Raw genomic sequence first — 18,887 nt, 5'->3', positions numbered from 1 at the left:
TAGCCCTACCTCTGAGGCATCTGGTTGTAGGATGAATTCCTTCTCGAAGTCTGGGGCTATGAGTACTGGATGGCAGCAAAGGGCTGTCCTTAAATCTGCAAATGCTCCTTCTGCCGCATCAGTCCACTTTACTATCTCGGGGCCCTGAGCCTTTATCAAATCCGTCAATGGCCCTGCTCTTGTGGCGAAATGAGGGATGAATTTCCGATAGTATCCTACTATCCCTAGAAACGCTCTGACCTGCTTTTTGCGGACTGGTCAAGGCCAACCTTGTATTGCCTCCACTTTATTCCATTGGGGTTTCACCAAACCTCTTCCTACTACATATCCGAGGGATCTGGCCTCAGCTAGTCCTATCACACACTTGAGAAGGTTGGCAGTGAGGCCAGCCTTCCGCAGGGTGTCTAGCACTGCTTCTACTTTTCCTAGGTGCGTTTCCCAGTGAGGGCTATGAATGACTATGTTGTCTAGATAGGCGGCAGCATACTTGGCATGGAGTTGCAGCAATTTGTCCATAAGTCGTTGGAATGTTGCAGGGGCCCCATGGAGTCCGAAAGGGAGGACATTGTATTGGGACAGGCCACCGGGTGTAGAGAAGGCAGTCTTTTCCTTGGCATTCTCGGCCAGGGGAATTTGCCAATATCCTTTGGTCAGGTCCAGAGTGGTTAGGTATCGGGCCTTGCCTAACTGATCAACTAGCTCGTCAATGCGTTGTATTGGATAGGCATCGAATTGGGATACTTCGTTCAACTTCCGGAAGTCGTTGCAAAACCTCAGGGTGCCGTTAGGCTTGGGGACTAGGACGATAGGGCTGGACCACTGGCTGTGGGATTCTTTAATAACCCCGAGTTCCAGCATCTTCTTCATTTCTGTCCTAATTGCTTCCCTTTTAGCTTCCGGTATCCGGTACGGTCTTATCATCACCCTTACTCCGGGCCTGGTGACAATATGGTGTTGGACCAGTGTCGTATGGCCCAGTTGGGTACAGAACACATCCTGGTTCCATTGGATCATATCAATGATCTCTGTTCATTGTTCTGGAGTTAACTCAGGAGATATCTTCACCTGCCCCTGTGGGTCATCTGTCTGGGGTGGAGCTCCCTGAATGACCAGGCACGTCTCTCGGTCACACCAGGGCTTCAGTAAGTTGATGTGGTAGATTTGCTCTGGCCTTCGGCAGTCTGGTTGTCTGACTTTATAGTCCACCTCCCTAATGGTTTCCTATCTCATATGGTCCATGCCAGCTGGCTAGGAGTTTGCTTTCTGCTGTCGGCACTAGCACCATCACCCATTCCCCTGGCTGAAATCTCCGTACTTTAGCCCAATGGTTGTAATATGTCCACTGGGCCTCTTGTGCTTTTTCCAAATGTTCTCATGCTATAGTGGTTACTCGAGTTATTCACGCTCTCGTCTGTGTCTTGTGCTCAATGACATTCTTTCTTGGGTTTGGTTGTTGCCATCTTCCTTGGCAATATCTAATATTCCTCGTGGGTGACATCCCTACAGTAGTTCAAAGGAAGAGAAACCAGGACGCCTGGGGGACTTCCCGTATAACAAACATTAAATACAGTAGAAGGGTATCCCAGTATTTTCCATCCTGAGCTACCACCTTCCGGATCATACTTTTAAGGGTACGGTTAAACCGCTCGACCAGTCCATCTGTTTATGGATGGTAGACTGAGGTCCTTATGGCCTGGATGCGGAGTAGGGTACATAAGTCTTTCATTAATTTTGACATGAAAGGGGTTCCTTGGTCTGTCAGGATCTCCTTAGGGATGCCCACTGGCAAAAACCTGGAGTAGTTCTTTTGCTATTGCCGTGGATGTGGGGTTTCTTAAAGGAATGGCTTCTGGATACTGCGTGGCGTAGTCAAGGATGACTAGTACGTTTCGGTGGCCCCGTGCCGATCTTTCCTGTGGGCCCACTATGTCCATCGCTATCCTCTAGAAAGGGACTTTAATAATAGGCAAAGGTTCTAATAGGAGCAGCAAGTGAGGTAGGGGGCTATGCAACTGGCATTCAGGACAGGAGACACAATAGCGCTGGATCTCTGTATGTATTCCTGGCCAACAAAACCTTCTTAGGACTCTATCCAGTGTCTTGTCTACTCCTAGATGTCCCCCAAATAGATGACTGTGAGCTAACTCTAGTACTGCCCTTGTGTGTTTCCATGGGACTAAGAGTTGCTCTACTTCTTCCCCTCGTATTTGCGCTATTCTGTACAACAGATCACGTTTGAGCACATAATATGGCCTTGGGCCTTTGGTCTTTCCTTCCATAGGTACGCCATTTACTTCCACTACCTCCTCCCTTACATTTGCATATAGCGGGTCATTGGCTTGGTCCTGCCCAAAATTCTCACATGCAGTACCAATCTGACCTAATTCCAGGGGCCTGTTTCTACTCCATCCCCTGGGTTGCCCCTACTTGGGCTAGGAACCGCCTCTGAGTCCTCACTGGCCTGAATTATCTCCTGGCCTCCTGAATGGGTTCGCCTACCAACAAGGGAGGTTTTCTCGTTCTCTGCTAGAATCCTGGTCCATAATCTTTTATCTGCCCTCCTTTCCCGCTTAGACTTTCGGGGTTTTCCGGGGGATGAGAATAACTCCGGGCAAATTCGGCAAACATTGGGGTGAGGCTATCTGTAGGTGCCTCCGTCTCAACCCGGGGATTGCTACCCTCCCCTGGCTCTGCTCGGGGGAGTAAGCTCTCAAACCCGGGGAAGTCCCTACCAATTAAGACAGGGGAGGGGAGCCTGTGGACCATCCCTGCAGTCACCCATGTAGTAGCCCCCTGGATCTCAATCCGTACCAGGATTGTGGGGTAGAAATTTACAGTGCTATGAACGCACGTTACCCCTGTGTTTTTGGCCCAGGTTAGTTGGTCTTGCCCCACCAACTTCCCCGAGACCAGCGTGACAGCACTCCCAGAATCTATTAATGCTATGGTCTCAATACCATTGATTTTTACTGATCTTGTATACCCATGTGAGGTCATTGCGACCCCTACCAGGCCGATTAGGCCACATTGCTCCCCGTGATCCCCCAGATTACATTGCATAGGCTCTTCCCTGTTGGGGCATTGGGCTGCTATATGCCCCAATTCCCCACACTCGTAACACCGCCCCCTTATTCTGGTTGCTGCCCTCTGTCCTCTCTTCCCAAACCCCCAGGTCCCTTCTTGGCCTCAGGCCATTCCTCGGTGTCTTTCTTCCCAGTTATGGTTCTCCTGAAGTTCTCGACAGTCCTGGGCCTTGGGTTTGGGACTGGCTTCCTGGTTTGCCATGTCTTACCCCCTGGGGTCTGGAAGAGTTCGCGGGCTGCCAGCTGTCTTTCCGTGAGGGAGACCAACTCATCATAGGTGGAGGGGTCATTCTGGCGAACCCAAGCCCGGAGGCCTGGTGGTAGCCCCCTCATATACTGGTCCAGTACCAGGAGCTCCATCATCTTCTCAGAGCTCAGTACAAAAAGGTATGTTACAATTATTTGGGGTTCTTTTATTAAAGTATATTCATTATTTGTTAATCTTCAGGTTCTTATTTTAGAGAGATCTTAGTGTCCTGTGTTTTAGGCTTTGGCATATTGAAAATATTGAGAATTTAGCCCCCTTTCCTAGGTACATTTCTCTCCGCTCATTTACTTTGACAGTCCATATATTGCTGATTCCATTAAAAATCTGGCAAACTTTTTTTGAAATTATGAAGATCCTGTGTTAAGTTCATGTTTGTAATTTATTAAAATGTATCTTTGAATTCCATTAAAACAATTAGGTGTGGGATATTATTTATATATTTTTTTCCTTTTCTGCAGACATGCTAGTGAGTGTTAGTCGATCAATTAGAGGCTTTACCATTAATGGATATAGACAATGGACAATTCTAAGAAAGAAAAAAAAATGATTCTGCATTGTGCCAAAATGGCACTATTTTTATAAATCTCTGGCAACAAACTTTTCCATAAGTATACACAGAACATTTGAGAATCCAAAGGCTGCCTCCAGACTACATTAAACAATACTTTCCCAAAGACTTCTCAGAGTTTCCTGAAGAATGTTGACTAACCTTAAGTTTCCTTTCTTTTCTTTTTAAACTTCATGCTAAAATTCTACTGTGACCCTGAAAATATATGTACTCTAACACTTTAACCTCTACTTTTAACAGGGAGTTAATTGCATCATCATATACACCACAGTGAGAATATAATCTTATGTCTGAATATTGTTACTTAAGAAGTAATAGCAGCTACGTATGTTAAAATGAAAGTACTCACAAAAATCTATTATAATAGATTTGATACAAAACCATGTGTGTAAAAATGAGTGTTTATTATAGCAAATATAGGAATTACTAGCACTACCTACTAGTGGAAATATAGAACTGAAAATGATTTTTGCTAATTTATACATAGTAAAAATCTGTCAGCAATCACTGAGTGGACTGACAAATTCACTTTTTTAGTGGTGGTGGGTTGTCGTCTTATCCATTTTAGAAAGAAGTGTAGTTACTGCATTACAGGAGATTTAGAGAGTGATGTCTGAAGACAAGTTGTCTAAGAAAGGTTGCCTCATACATCCTTGTATAATTAGTTATATTTTTTTATATTATTTCATTGTAATAACGAAGTATGATGGAGGACAATCTACTGGACAACAGTCAAATTAACTCCAACATAGAGAAGATGAAAGTTACTATTATGTAGAACAAATCTGAAGAATGTGAAGTTTCAGAATAGTACCTGCATGATAGCATTAAGTATAATGATTTTGGTGAAAATTTGGAAATAGCCTGGTTTGCAAGACATCTTGGGTTTGTTTGGTGTTTGTGTTTATCTGAAAACACACTTTTAATAAAATCCTTGATTAGGTGATTTACTTTTTTTTTTTTTTTTTTTTTAGGGTTTGACCAATATATGTTTGTTCTCTGAAAAATTCTTCTTAGTCAGGTAACAGAGAACTATTTAGAATTCTGTTTGGAGTTATTAGTTCTGGTGATTTTAAACAATGATGTATGAAAATGGAACAATCATAGGTTGCTTTTTTCCCTATAAGCCAAGTAGATCATGCAAGACTGAGAGGAGCAAATACATTGTTTTGACAAGTAAACAGAACAAATATGACATAGTAGTCTTACAGGAATGCATAAATGAAAACTAAGCTGTCATGTTTACAAAATGACTTTTTTTTTCACATGAGGAATGTGTTGAACAATAAATGAGCTGTAGAATTCAATGGTGTCTGCATGTTTGGTAATCATGTAAGAAGAACTGAAGAATGTGCAAAAAGAAAAGGAGTACTTGTGGCACCTTAGAGACTAACCAATTTATTTGAGCATGAGCTTTCGTGAGCTACAGCTCACTTCATCAGATGCATCTGATGAAGTGAGCTGTAGCTCACGAAAGCTCATGCTCAAATAAATTGGTTAGTCTCTAAGGTGCCACAAGTACTCCTTTTCTTTTTACGAATACAGACTAACACGGCTGTTCCTCTGAAACCTGAAGAATGTGCATACATTTTGCTTGATTGAAGAGCTACTTTATTAAGAATTTTGAATTATTTAAAAATTTGTATGCCAAGACACACTACAACATTGAAATATTGTGTATATCTAATATGCAAGAATTACTACATGGGTAACTGATCTATAAGAAGAGTTGAACAAATCAACTGGATTGGTTGAACACAAAAGGTAGGTTTGATTCATGTGGAGGTTGCACTAACTGATTCAGGTCCACACTCATATAAATTTTGGAAGAATCCTAGAAAGAAAATGCATTTGATTTCAGTCACCAAGTCTGATGATAAATCTCCATGACTAGGAAGAAAATACCTTTCCTCCAAATTGTCCTGGGTTCCATACAATCCAGACAAAAGATTGGTGAATGTTTGCCAAGCCATACTCTTGCCCGTGGTAAGTTTTTGTTTTTTTTTCCCCTAAGACTGATTTGTCCTATTTATGACACCTTATATCCAGCCCCTGAAGAAACCTATGCAACCTTGGTTGGCAGTGAATTAAATTCTAGATGTAGACAGTTTACTTCTGATTTATCACCCTGGAAAACCTTCAAGTCTCTTCTCTGATAGGAGTCAGTTCTTAATCACTATTAGTATCAGTCATCACTGATGTATCCAATCTGAATTTGGAGGGCTCACTTCTTAAATCTGACAGTTATCAGTCAAAGTGGAACATGTACAAAGCCAAAATGTTCAGCCAAAAATGTGGACCTTGAAAGTTCTTTTTGCTTTTAATCAAGGGATATGTAGTACCAATCAGTTAATAACTAAGGAGAATGTTAAAAAGTATCTACTAAAGATAAACATTGTAAAATCTGCAGGCCTGGAGAAATTAAACCCAAGAGTCCTGAAAGAGTTGACTGAGGATATCTCTGGCTCACAGATATTAACTTTTAATAAATCTTGAAATATACAAGAAATTCCAGAAGACTGGGAGAGTGCTAGTGTATCTATATTCAAAAAGGGCAAGCACAATGACCTGGGTAGTTATAGGCCAATTAACCTAACATCAATTCCAGGCAAAATAATGGAAAATGTTGATACAGGATTCAATCAATACGTAATTTAAAGGATGGGAATATAAGTAATGAAAAATGATGAAAAATAGATGTTGTCAAGCAAACCTGATTTCAATTTTGATTAGATTACAAGTTTGGTTGATAAAGGTAACTGCATAGATGGAACGAGTCCCATATGAGGAGAGATTAAAGAGGCTAGGACTGTTTAGCTTGGAAAAGAGGAGACTAAGGGGAGATATGATAGAGGTATATAAAATCATGAGTGGTGTGGAGAAAGTGAATAAGGAAAAGTTGTTATTTACTTGTTCCCATAATATAAGAACTAGGGGCCACCAAATGAAATTAATGGGCAGCAGGTTTAAAACAAATTAAAGAAAGTTCTTCTTCACTCAGTGCACAGTCAACCTGTGGTACTCCTTGCCTGGAGAGGTTGTGAAGGCTAGGACTATAACAGGGTTTAAAAGAGAACTGGATAAATTCATGGAGATTAAATCCATAAATGGCTATTAGCCAGGATGGGTAAGGAATGGTGTCCCTTGCCTCTGTTTGTCAGAGGGTGGAGATGGATGGCAGGAGAGAGATCACTTGATCATTATCTGTTAGGTTCACTCCCTCTGGGGCACCTGGCATTGGCCACTGTCGGTAGACAGGATACTGGGCTGGATGAACCTTTGGTCTGACCCAGTATGGCCATTCTTATTTTCTTAACATGACTTACAGTCAGACACATAAGAAGCTCAATCTGTTTAGTTTATCAAAAAGATGGAGAGGTGACTTAATTGTTGAGTACCTTTACTGGAAGACAGTACTGGGTACTACAAGGCTCTTCAGCCTTGTGTAGAAAGGCACAACAAAAATGAATAGCTCGTAATTAAAGCCAGATGATTAGAGATAAGATATTAGTTTTTAAACAGTGAGAGTGATTAAACTCTGGAACAAACTATCAGAGGAATTGGTAGATTCTGCATCTCATGTCATCTCAAATCAAGACTTAAATGCCTTTCTGGAAGATATGCTTTAGTGAAACCCTTGTAATCAGACTAAGTATAGGAGTAACTGTATTAAATTCTATGGCTTGTGTTATACAGGAGGTCACAATAGATGATTTAATGGTCCCTTCTGGCCTTAAAATATCTAATGTACCAATGCTGACTTATACATGACAGCAGTGCTTTTTGTGAGCAAGCAGGGAATTTTTCACTCCCAGCCACTTTGACCATATAGCCCTTTGTATTGCCATCTAACTCTTAGTGCTGTCCGCCACGTAGCTGGCAAAAAGAATGTACTTACAGACAATTTACATCTCAGATTACAGACCCAAAATGAGTGGACTCTGCTATGGTCTATTGATCTGTAGTTATCTATCAGCAAATTTCTCTGCAAAAAGCAATAAAGCAAAGTTACCCTCAGTTTTGTTCCAGAGCAGGGAAGGACAGTAACTTAGTAACAAAACTTGTTTCTTTTTGACTGGAATAGAAACTGCAGTGTGATTACTCCCTCACCCCAATGACTGTAGTGAAAGATACAACAGTGCATAACAAAATTTATTATGACTGTTCTGATGGCTTTGGCTTGATCCAGGAGCTTCCATAATATCTACTAATGTTGCCAGACTTTGACTCAGGAAGACATTGTCATTCTGGAATTGTTTCATCTTTGCTGCTTGAGTCATGGGACATTGACAGTCCGACTCAGCTCGCTCTGAAGTACTGAATACTTTAATGCAGCCCAGGAAACCATTTATATTGAAATGTTACTGTGATGGGATTGACCAGCATGGAAGGGATTAAGGAGCTGCTTTGGGCAAGAGTGGCCCTGCCCCCCCGCACAAATACAAATCATGCCAGAACTGGAGGAAGCATTAAAAGGAGGAGACTCCACTCAGATGGGGCAGCCCTGGGAAAGGAACAGTCTGTTTGAGCTACTTAGCTCCCAGAGAGAGGTCTGATAGGCAACCAACCCTCCATCCTTTCAGAAAGGAGAACATGAATCCCCTGGGCTAAGAAGGGGAAAGAAACTGAGACTTATACTGGAGTCCTAGCAGACTCTGGGGTAACTGATGCTGCCAAAGCCCTCTGAAGTAAGAGAGGCCAATATCCTGACTGACGCTGCCTGTAGGTTTTCTTCCTTTTCCTTTATGCTTTTATTTAACTTCATTTGCTGACTGTGAACAGTTTTGTTTTTCAGCTGGGATACTGACGGGAAGAAACAGTAGGCCTCAGCCAGACGTTTTAGTGCTGGAGCTTCTTGACGGACACACTTGCACTGACAGCAGGGGTGGGGTCAGTTGGACTTGTGCTCCCCATATAGCTCCTGCAGGGGACATTCTGCCAAGTTCAGCTTCGTGGCAGTTATTTCTAGAAATGGAAAGTTTTCCCCATTGGTAGCAGATAATACGCCACTACATTCTGCCCCCATATGAACTATTTTGAACTACAGCTTTTCCTCTGATGCTTCACTGCACCATGTACCAATGGGCAGAGTTTTCAGTGATCTCACTATCTCAAGATTCCTTAAAAGAATGATAAATGTCCTCCCACTGTTCAGGAAGCTTGCCTTGATATGGGAACTCATCTTGGTGCTGCTATCAGCATTAATGGAGGCACAACTCAAGCTTTTGGGAGAGTGTTCTTTATTTCGCCTCCCATTTAAAGACTGCATTTTTAATTGCGGTAACATCAGTAAGAAGAGTTTCTGAGTCATAAGTTTTAATACTGATCCTCACTTCATTGTATTCCACAGGTAAGTTGTTGACCTATTCTGCATCTCAGGTTTTTTTTACCAAAAGTGGTATCTGAGTTCCAGCTAAATCTCCGAGTATTGTGAGATGTCAGAAGGGCTTTGAATTCTTATTTGGAGAGGATTATAGCATTTAGGAAGTCTCTTAGACTGTTTGCAGCTTTTGAGAATTAGTTTAAAAGAAATGGTATGTCTATATATACACTGTCTCTAAGGGTCCGTTGCATTCCATGGCTAATCTTGGATATGAACATTCAGTGAGGAGTCACTTGTGGACTGCTTGTCTAGAAGATTTCAGCAGTGTTAGAGGATAGATTCACAAGGGTGCATATTGTGGTAGGGTACCTCCTTCACCTCGTTGGCCTCAGTGTTTCTTCCTTGGTTAGTTCGGGGTCTGGAGTAAATCAGACTGACTTCACTCTGGTTTTATTTTTCCTTATTTACATGCTGGTTCTCACGATAGGCCCAATAAGTTCTCTTAAGCAAAAGTAAAAAAAAACAAACTTCCTGCTCAACACAATGGGATTGGGCTACTTGGTCGAGAAACATTGTACCCTTGACAGACCATCAGCATTACCAGGCCTGATTCCTGCACTGTATTGCACTCTGAAATGGAAGGGTTGTAGTAGTAGAAACCTTATCTTATTACTCTTGCATTTTTCTCTTTTTTCCAGTGCATCCACTTGGGGAAGGGGGGGGGGGAGCATGGTCTGTAATGAAGGTAAACCTCTGTCCAAGCAGGTATTACCAGAGGGTTCCTATGGCCCATTTTACTGCAAGGCATTCCTTTTCCACTACAGTGTACCTTTATTCTCTGGGAAGGAGTTTTCTGCTGAGGAACTAGATGGGGTATGCTTCCTCTCCTATCATTTGAGAAAGTACGCCCCCCAACCCTACCTTGGAGGCATCCATTTGTACTATGAACTTTTCAAAGTCTGAACCACTGACTATGGGATTCCTGAATGACCCTCAGCTCCAACATCCTCTTAACTTCCTCACTGATCTCTTTTCTTTTAGTCTCTGGGATCTGAAATGGTTTAACCTTCACCTTTACGCTGGGATCTGTGATGACGTGGTGATGAGCTTCTATGATTCTGTCTGGCTTCTCTGGGAACACATCATGGTTCCAGTCATCATCATTTTGACTACCTCTATTCATTGTTAAGGGTCAATTCAGGAGATATTTTTATTGTCCCCAAGGTTTATTGCCTTGGGGGGTTTATCTAGGGTGACCATATAAGCTCCACAGTCCTGCTAGGGCTTCAATAGATTGAGGTGGTAGATTTGCTTCTGGTGATCAGATTGTCAAATCGTATAGTCACCCTCCCCAACAGCTTTTTTTACTTTGTGTGGCCCCTGCCATTTGGCTAAGAGCTTGCTTTCTGCTGAAGGTACCAGCACCATTATCCAATCCCGAGGCTGGAATCTCTGGACCTTCGCTTGATGATTGTAATACGTCTGTTGGGCCTCTTGTGCTTTTTCCAGGTGTTCCTGCGCTATGCGAGTGACTTGGGCTATTCTGTCCCACATCTTCATCACATGTTCACTGACATTCATTCTCTGGTTAGGCTGTTCTTCCTAGCCCTGGTGGCAATGTCCAATATGGCACTGGAGTGGTGACCATACAGCAACTCAAATGGGGAAAAACCAGTGGATGGCTGGAGTACTTCCCTTATCACAAACAATAGGAAGGGTAGTAAGGTATCCCAGTTTTTCCCATCTCGCCTCACTACTTTCACTACTTTACTCACTACCTCACTACTTTTTAAGCAGGTGGAAGGGGCAGGGCCCATTCATTTACCTATACACACTAAAGTTCATAATTTTGCTCTTAGAATTTTCTGATGTCACTTTTTAGTTGTAACACCGAGTTCTGTCAAGCATAATAGTGACAAACTTCCTTCTGTATCATAAAGTTGTTTTATAGCGAGTAATTCTGTTACTATTAGGAAAATATTAGCTGATTTTGTTTATGACTAAACTGTGGGTTACTAATAAACTACTCTATTTAATTTAGTTTTAAGATATACTGCAAGTTGCTCCTCTACAGTACTTCATGCAATTGCATGCAAAGATGTATATTTTCACTGGTTTAATGTTCCCATTATAAATATTTATACCTTGTTAATCTAAGCATAACTTCAGAAAACCAAATATCATATGAACTTTAGTATTTAAAATAAAAGCTACATTTTTTTTATTATTTAATCCCATTTTTTTACATTTGCTATTTCTTTTCCATTTATTTCAGGTTCTGGAAATGGAGTGGGGAGGTGAATATTCTCTTGATTCTTCCAACTTAGATTGTTTGTTAAACATTCTTCCTGGGGACCTGGAGTTTCAACAGATCCTCAGTGACATTGATGAGAAAATAAAGAAAAATTCTGCTAGGTAACATGTTTTAAATGTTTCCTTTTTTGTCCAATGTATCAGTAAGCCATTTACATTTTTAAAAGATTTGTTTCCTTTCCTCTTTTTGTAATGCTAACATAAAATATTTAAATTTTATTTCACTACCAGTTTTGCCTTAATTCAGCCAACACCTGTGGTTTGGGGGTTTTTTGCCCCAGGGGAGGGGGGAGGAGGTTTCATGCCTTAGAAGATATTAGCTACCTTTTTATTTGTTTCTCTCTGCATAGCTAATATTAATAGCTTGAATCGTCACAGACTTCGAAAACAGTGAATTTGCTTTGATACAGAAATGGAGAGAACATATGTTTTCAGTGTTCTCAAACCTCAGACATGGTGCTGAGGTTGAGGGTGAGGTTTGCTTTTATTTTATTTCTTGGTAAAAGAGCTATGAAATTTGATACCCTTATATTCTTTATATATTGTAATCTCTAACATAATATAATGATTTTAAGAAAATGTATGTTTTGAATCCATAATGCTGCTTCTAAATATTTATTCCTAAAGTGAAGAAAGCAAGTGACTCTATCGATGTTCATTATAAATAAGTAGAGCTGTCGATTAATCGTAGTTAACTCATGTGATTAACTTAAAACAATTAATCATGATTAAAAATTTAATTGCGATTAATCGCAGTTTTAATCGCACTGCTAAACAATAGAATACCAGTAGAAATTTATTAAATATTTTGGATGTTTTTCTACGTTTTCATATATATTGTATTCTGTGTTAAATATTTGCACTGTAAAAATGATAAACAAAAGAAATAGTATTTTTCAGTTCACCTCATACAAGTACTGTAGTGCAAACTCTGTGTCCTGAAAGTGCAACTTACAAATGTAGATTTTTCTTGTTACATAACTGCACTCAAAAACAAAACAATGTAAAACTTCAGAGCCTACAAGTCCACGGAGTCCTACTTCTTGTTCGTCCAACCACTAAAACAAACAAGTTTATTTAAGTTTACAGGAGATAATGCTGCCCTCTTCTTATTTACAATGTCCCCAGAAAGTGTGAACAGGCATTTCCATGACACTTTTGTAACTGGCATTGCAAGGTATTTACGTGCCAGATATGCTAAACATTTGTATGCCCCTTCATGCTTCGTCCACCGTTCCAGAGGACATGTTTCCATACTGATGACACTCGTAAAAAAAATAATGTATTAATTAAATTTGTGACTGAACTCCTTGAGGGAGAACTGTATGTCCCCTGCTCTGTTTTACCCGCATTCTGTCATACATTTCATGTTATAGCAGTCTCGGATGATGACCCAGCACGTTGTTCATTTTAAGAACACTTTCACTGCAGTTTTCAGAAAATGCAAAGAAGGTACCAATATGAGATTTCTAAAAATAGCTACAGCACTCGACCCAAGGTTTAAAAATCTTTAGTGCCTTCCAAAGTCTGAGAGGGCTGAGGTGTGGAGCATGCTTTCAGAAGTCTTAAAAGAGCAACAATCCAATGCGGAAACTACAGAACCTGAACCACCAAAAAAGAAAATCAACCTTCTGCTGGTGGCATCTGACTCAGAGAATGAAAATGAACATGCATTGGTCCACACTGCTTTGGATAGTTATCAAGCAGAACTCATCATCAGCATGGACCCATGTCCCCTGGAATGGTGATTGAAGCATGAAGGGACATATGAATCTTCAGTGCTTCTTGCACGTAAGTATTTTGCGATGCTAGCTACAACAGTGCCATGAGAATGCCTGTTCTCACTTTCCGGTGACATTGTAAACAAGAAACGGGCAGCATTATCTCCTGCAAATGTAAATACACTTGTTTGTGTGAGCAATTGGCTGAACAAAAAGTAGGACTGAGTGGACTTGCAGACTCTAAAATTTTACATTGTTTTATTTTTGAATGCAGTTTTTTTTTTACATAATTCTACATTTTTAAGTTCAACTTTCATGATAAAGAGATTGCACTACAGTACTTGTATTAGGTGAATTGAAAAATGCTATTTCTTTTGTTTTTTTACAGTGCAAATACTTGTAATCAAAAATAAATATAAAGTGAGCACCGTACACTTTGTATTCTGTATTGTAATTGAAATCAATGAATTTGAAAATGTAGAAAACATCCAAAAATATTTAAATAAATGGTATTCTATTATTGTTTAACAGTGCTATTAATCGCTGTTAGTTTTTTTAATTGTGCAATTAATCCATATAAATAAGCCATTCTTTTGCTTATTCTAAAGCCCATTTTCTTATTGGAATAATAGCAGAGGACTTTCTAACTTGCTTATGTTTTGGAGTACACTTTAAAGCATTATTTGTGGTAAAATATTTCATTATGAAGAATGGGTAAATCTGTTATATTCTCTTACTCAGAAAAGATACACAAAATTCAGCTATGTGAAATCTCTGAATAATTATTCAGAGGGATTAATCTTTGCTCTGCCTTGGACTTTCCTGTGGGCAGGTCACTTAATAGTTCTGTATCTCAGTTTCCATTTCTGTAAAATAAGAATATCTTCCTCATAGATGTTGTGTGGCTAAATACATTAATATTTGTAAAATACATGGAGATCCTTGAATGAAAGATGCTGAGTGCGGAAAGTATACTGGTCACTGTTTAAAAAGATAATATTTGCCCACTAATATGACAGTAATTTCTTGTTTTGAGGAAGAAACTGGAATTTTAGATACCACTCTGGGTAAATACTGGCTTTTTAACAGTAATGATTGTGTTGTTATTCCATAAACATCTGAAGTATGCAGCCAAAGCATTTCTGAGACTTCAGAGGCTATCTTTGATGAAGTGTGATTTAGGATTGTATAGCTTAATGAGGAGGCCCTCCTGGGTAGGAGGACTTTGTCCACTGCTCACAAAACTATCCACCTTATTCAGGAAGCAGTCCTCTATAATATGCACCCACAGAAGCTATACTTTACAGTTCTTTCTTTTTTGCTTAAGTTAATCTAGCTGAAAACTGAATTTTTATGACATCAGTGTATTGCTGTTTTTAACAAAAGGTAATACATTTCTTACAGGTTTATTAAAAATTTATTTAATCTTTACAAGAGTCAATGATAGTGATAATCCTACAATAGGAATAATAATGAAAATCTAGCAACTATAGAATTGCAGTCCCCTTCATAATCCTATTCCCCAATCTGTTGACATCAGTGGAAATGTGGGGCATACTCAGAAAAGTCCAGTTGATGTCCTTACAGAGTCAGAAGTATCTGAAGTTTTAAGTTGCTCTGCATGAAATGTTACACATCCAGGAAGGCCACCATCAGCATTTTGGCAGGTGTGTATGACAATCTTTTGTTACCTCTTCTGCCTAAAAGTGTAGTTTGTGAGGGGTTGGGCCATTTTTTGACGGCAGAAGTAAATCCCAGCTGTTTGTTGCTTTCACTATCACTTTATATCCATTCCCATATCAATTTACATTCTCAAGTCTCTTTCTCCCTCCCCCCCATTCCTCCCTTCCCCCCGAATAGTTGAGATTGTCTTTAGCAATTCTAGTTCCACAAATTAGAAGGACCTGCAGCTATGAACTTTGGATGGCCCAAAGAAGAGAGGCAAGGATTTTGTCTTCTGGATTGATAGCAGACTGTGGTATGATAGCAGTACAAGCCACTGATGCTCTTGCTGTAGAATTCTGAATTTCTACAGTCTTGTTTTTCAACAATAGCAGCTCAATCAAGAAGACCCTGAGCTTTACCAGATGTTATTTTGCATCTGTAAAATGTCGATTTCAGGAATGGAGAGGCGCTTAACAAAAGATGAACATCTGAGATGACTTTTTAATTAAAAAGAGTATTGTATTGCTAATATATTATAGGAAATGAAATCATTTTTCAGTTACCATTGATCTTTGCAAGTAGTATGATAAGGAAGCTACTCTGTGCGGTATGTTGATGCAATTGGAGTGCAGTCTATTTTTCATCGGATAGATTTATGTTTTTATTATACTAAAGAGAATAAAAATAATAGTATACAGCATGTATATATAAAAAAATTAAACAGTATATGAAAATTATGATCCAGAAGTGTGTAATCACTTGTACACTGATTCATGGCCTTCCAACAGACCAACTTTTACAAAATTGTATGACATGACAAATCAGTTATGTTCCGCTCACCAACAGCAGTTGAATTACCTCCAGTATTTTTGTACTGTAATTGTTCTATTTTTCTCCTTGTGATATAAACAGGGGAAAAAAAGGAACATCTGTGCAATATGTTTTTTTCCCTAAGTTTTAAGAGAAAAGATGGTTAACACGTATATAAGAGAACTTTCATTACACTTGAATTTTAACTTTATTTTTATAGCAGTTTATGAAGGCAGCCAATTTGACCAGTTTCAGTGCTGGCCAGGTTTGTGTGCCAAACTAAGCCTTGGGTTATTCTAAGGTGAAGTCATGTTTCACTTTTTCATTGTAGGCTGCCATTTCTCTCTCTTCATCTCCTTTCTCCCTACACACATTTGAACTTTATTATAAATGGGTAACTATTTTAATTGTCTAATATGGAGGTTTCAGAATTCTTAATGCAGCTGATGTACAAATACTCTACAGGAATTAAAAGTTCTGCTGACATTGTATGATTAGCTTTTTTGTTGTTGTAATTAGTGGAACACCAGGAAATAACTGTATAGGGCTTGAAATCATGCTTATGATGCAGCTCTTCTCAAAAGTGACTATGTAAATATGGCAAAATTAAATGCTTAGCAGATCTTTGTGTATTCAGTCAAGTCTGCTTACTTTAAGTGGATACATTTTTAAACTGCTTTTTACTCCTGATAGCTTTGCAGAGCTAGCACAACTCTATAAGAGTGAGGTAGATTTCGTTCCTTCTTCTGCATACACAACAGAATTATTTACTAAGATTCAGTTACATCTCTGCAACCTCATTGAAGACTATGGTTTTGGACAAGTGTCACTAAGGGCCCAATTTGGTCTGCAGAACTTATGCACAAAGGAGAAGGATTGATTCTCACATTCCAGGTTGCGTTTGCTGTGGTGACAGTTTTAAAAAAAATATTTCACATGTAAACTGAACACAGTTGATGTGGAAATGGCAAACATGGATCCCTGCAACTCCATTTGTAGAGTCTCTTTTCAGAGAAGAACTTGACATAAAGCGTGGTTTAAGTTAAGTTTAAGTTCAGTGGTGACTGAACTGGGTATTCATTCATTTCAGTTAGCCTTTTACTGCTGACCTCCATCCGAGATTTTAACATGTTAATAATGATAAAACAAACAAGATTTGAAAGTAAGAATAGGCATCTTGCATTATCTTTCTCTGTTGTAAGTCCTGTTTACCTGTGTTTCTTTGCCCCACCTTACTGTGTTATGTTTAATTTAATTTTTTCAGCTCCTCAGGACAGATATATGTTACTGTTTTCTAAAAATCACCAGACATACTTATAACTGCATAACTAACAAGGCTTGGTTGACCAGAGTGGACTGTATTAAAACTGGATTTCAAAAGAATGCATATGATGGCAAATCAACTCTGCTTAAAAAATCCCAAACCAATAGGGTAAGCTAGTTATGCTCCTTTTGTTGGGAGTGGAAGGAATATATACATCTAGGTGGCTATAAACATATACCCAAAAAAAACCAGTTAACAAAACATCAGAAGTATAACAAAAATGAAAAGTTATTCACCTGTGTGAAAGCTCAGGGTTTTATCCTAGATCTATAGCTGTGGGTTCAGAGCCTAGCCTTCTTCCAGGTAGTCTCCTCCTATTCCAGGATCAATTTTATGGCAAATCCATTAGCCACCAATTTAAGCGTAAGCTTTTAACCATTTGTTTTCTGGGAAGAAAGTGGTGGACCCAGTTACACATTGTAGTCAAAGCACGCTCTGAAGTTTCTACATAATACTGTAGTTGAGAGAATGTTTTTTAACTACATATGTCAAGCAATTAAAAAAATTAATCATGATTAATTGAACTGTTAAACAATAATAGAATACCATTTATTTGTATATTTTTGGATGTTTTCTACATTTTCAAATATATTTATTTCAGGTATAACACAGAATACAAAGTGTACAGTGCTTACTTTATATTTATTTTTATTACAAATATTTGCACTGTAAAAAACAAAAGAAATAGTATTTTTCAATTCATCTAATAGAAGTACTGTAATGCAATCTCTTTGTCATGAAAATTGAACTTACAAATGTAGAATTATGTACCAAAAATTACATTAAAAATAAAGCAATGTAAAACTAGAGCCTACAAGTCCACTCAGTCCTATTTCTTGTTCAGCCAATCGCTCAGACAAACAAGTGTATTTACATTTGCAGGAGATAATGCTGCCAGCTTCTTGTTCACAATGTCAGCGAAAAGTGAGAAAAGGCATTCACATGGTACTTTGTAGCCAGCATCACAAGATATTTACATGCCTATTCTCACTTTCTGGTGATATTGTAAGTAAGAAGTGGGCAGCATTATCTCCTGTAAATATAAACAAACTTATTTGTCTTAGCAATTGATTGAATGAGAAGTAGGACTGAGTGGACTTGTAGACTCTAAAGTTTTGCATTGTTTTGTTTTAGAGTGCAGTTATGTAACAAAAAAATCCTAAATTTGTAAGTTGCACTTTCACAGTAAAGAGATTGCACTCCAGTACCTATATGAGGTGAACTGAAAAATACTGTTTTTGTTGATCATTTTTACAGTGCAAATATTTGTAATAAAAATAATAATATAAAGTAAGTGGTGTACACTTTGTATTCTGAATTGTAGTTGAAATCAATATATTTGAAAATGTAGAGAAACATTTAATAAATTTCAATTGGTATTCTATTGCTTAACACTGTGATTAATCGTGCTTAATTTTTTTAATCGTGATTAATTTTTTTGAGTTAATAGTGTGTGTTAACTGCGATTAATTGACAGCCCTATTTTTAATTTGTTTGTAATATCCTTTTGCCTGGTCCACACAGGCTGGACTAACTATGTTAGAACACAGTGTGGACACAAATAAGTTTAAACTGTACTTAAGCAAACTTATTAAACTTCTTGAAAACCTTGTGAAGGTGCTTAGGGACATGCTATCTTAACATACCCACATGTAAAGTAACAATAAAAACAAAATTTCCTCCTACACAGACTTAATGTAGCCCCTCTTCTTCAAGTCCCTATTGTATTCTACAATGGGTTCATGCATGTGCACCATGCTCCCAGAGCCAGAGAATTTGAAAGTAGCTTTCGTTAGTCTGCACATGTGCCCT

General features: G+C 38.9%; 1 protein-coding gene across 14 annotated transcripts in view; it reads left to right on the top strand.

Moving 5' to 3' along the window:
* Nucleotides 1-18,887, top strand: part of KIAA0825 (KIAA0825 ortholog) — a 413,723-nt gene that overhangs the window by 70,908 nt on the left and 323,928 nt on the right. For 10 of the 14 annotated variants that reach the window (XM_048849271.2, XM_048849272.2, XM_048849273.2 and 7 more), the window contains one exon: nucleotides 11,518-11,657. The exons of 1 other annotated variant lie outside the window; for it this stretch is intronic. In XM_048849271.2, coding sequence (XP_048705228.2) covers nucleotides 11,527-11,657 — 131 coding nt within the window. In that variant the 5' untranslated portion in view covers nucleotides 11,518-11,526. Of the gene's footprint in view, nucleotides 1-11,517; nucleotides 11,658-14,816; nucleotides 14,944-17,015; nucleotides 17,184-18,887 lie in introns of those variants that run through there. 3 more of the 14 variants (XM_048849276.2, XM_048849275.2, XM_048849279.2) reach the window with 3 other exon arrangements.

The sequence above is a fragment of the Caretta caretta genome, chromosome 5, assembly GCF_965140235.1.
Source record: "Caretta caretta isolate rCarCar2 chromosome 5, rCarCar1.hap1, whole genome shotgun sequence".
NCBI classification, from domain to species: Eukaryota; Metazoa; Chordata; order Testudines; family Cheloniidae; genus Caretta; species Caretta caretta.
Note: the sequence above shows the minus strand (reverse complement) of the source record. Positions and strands in the feature narration are given on the sequence as shown.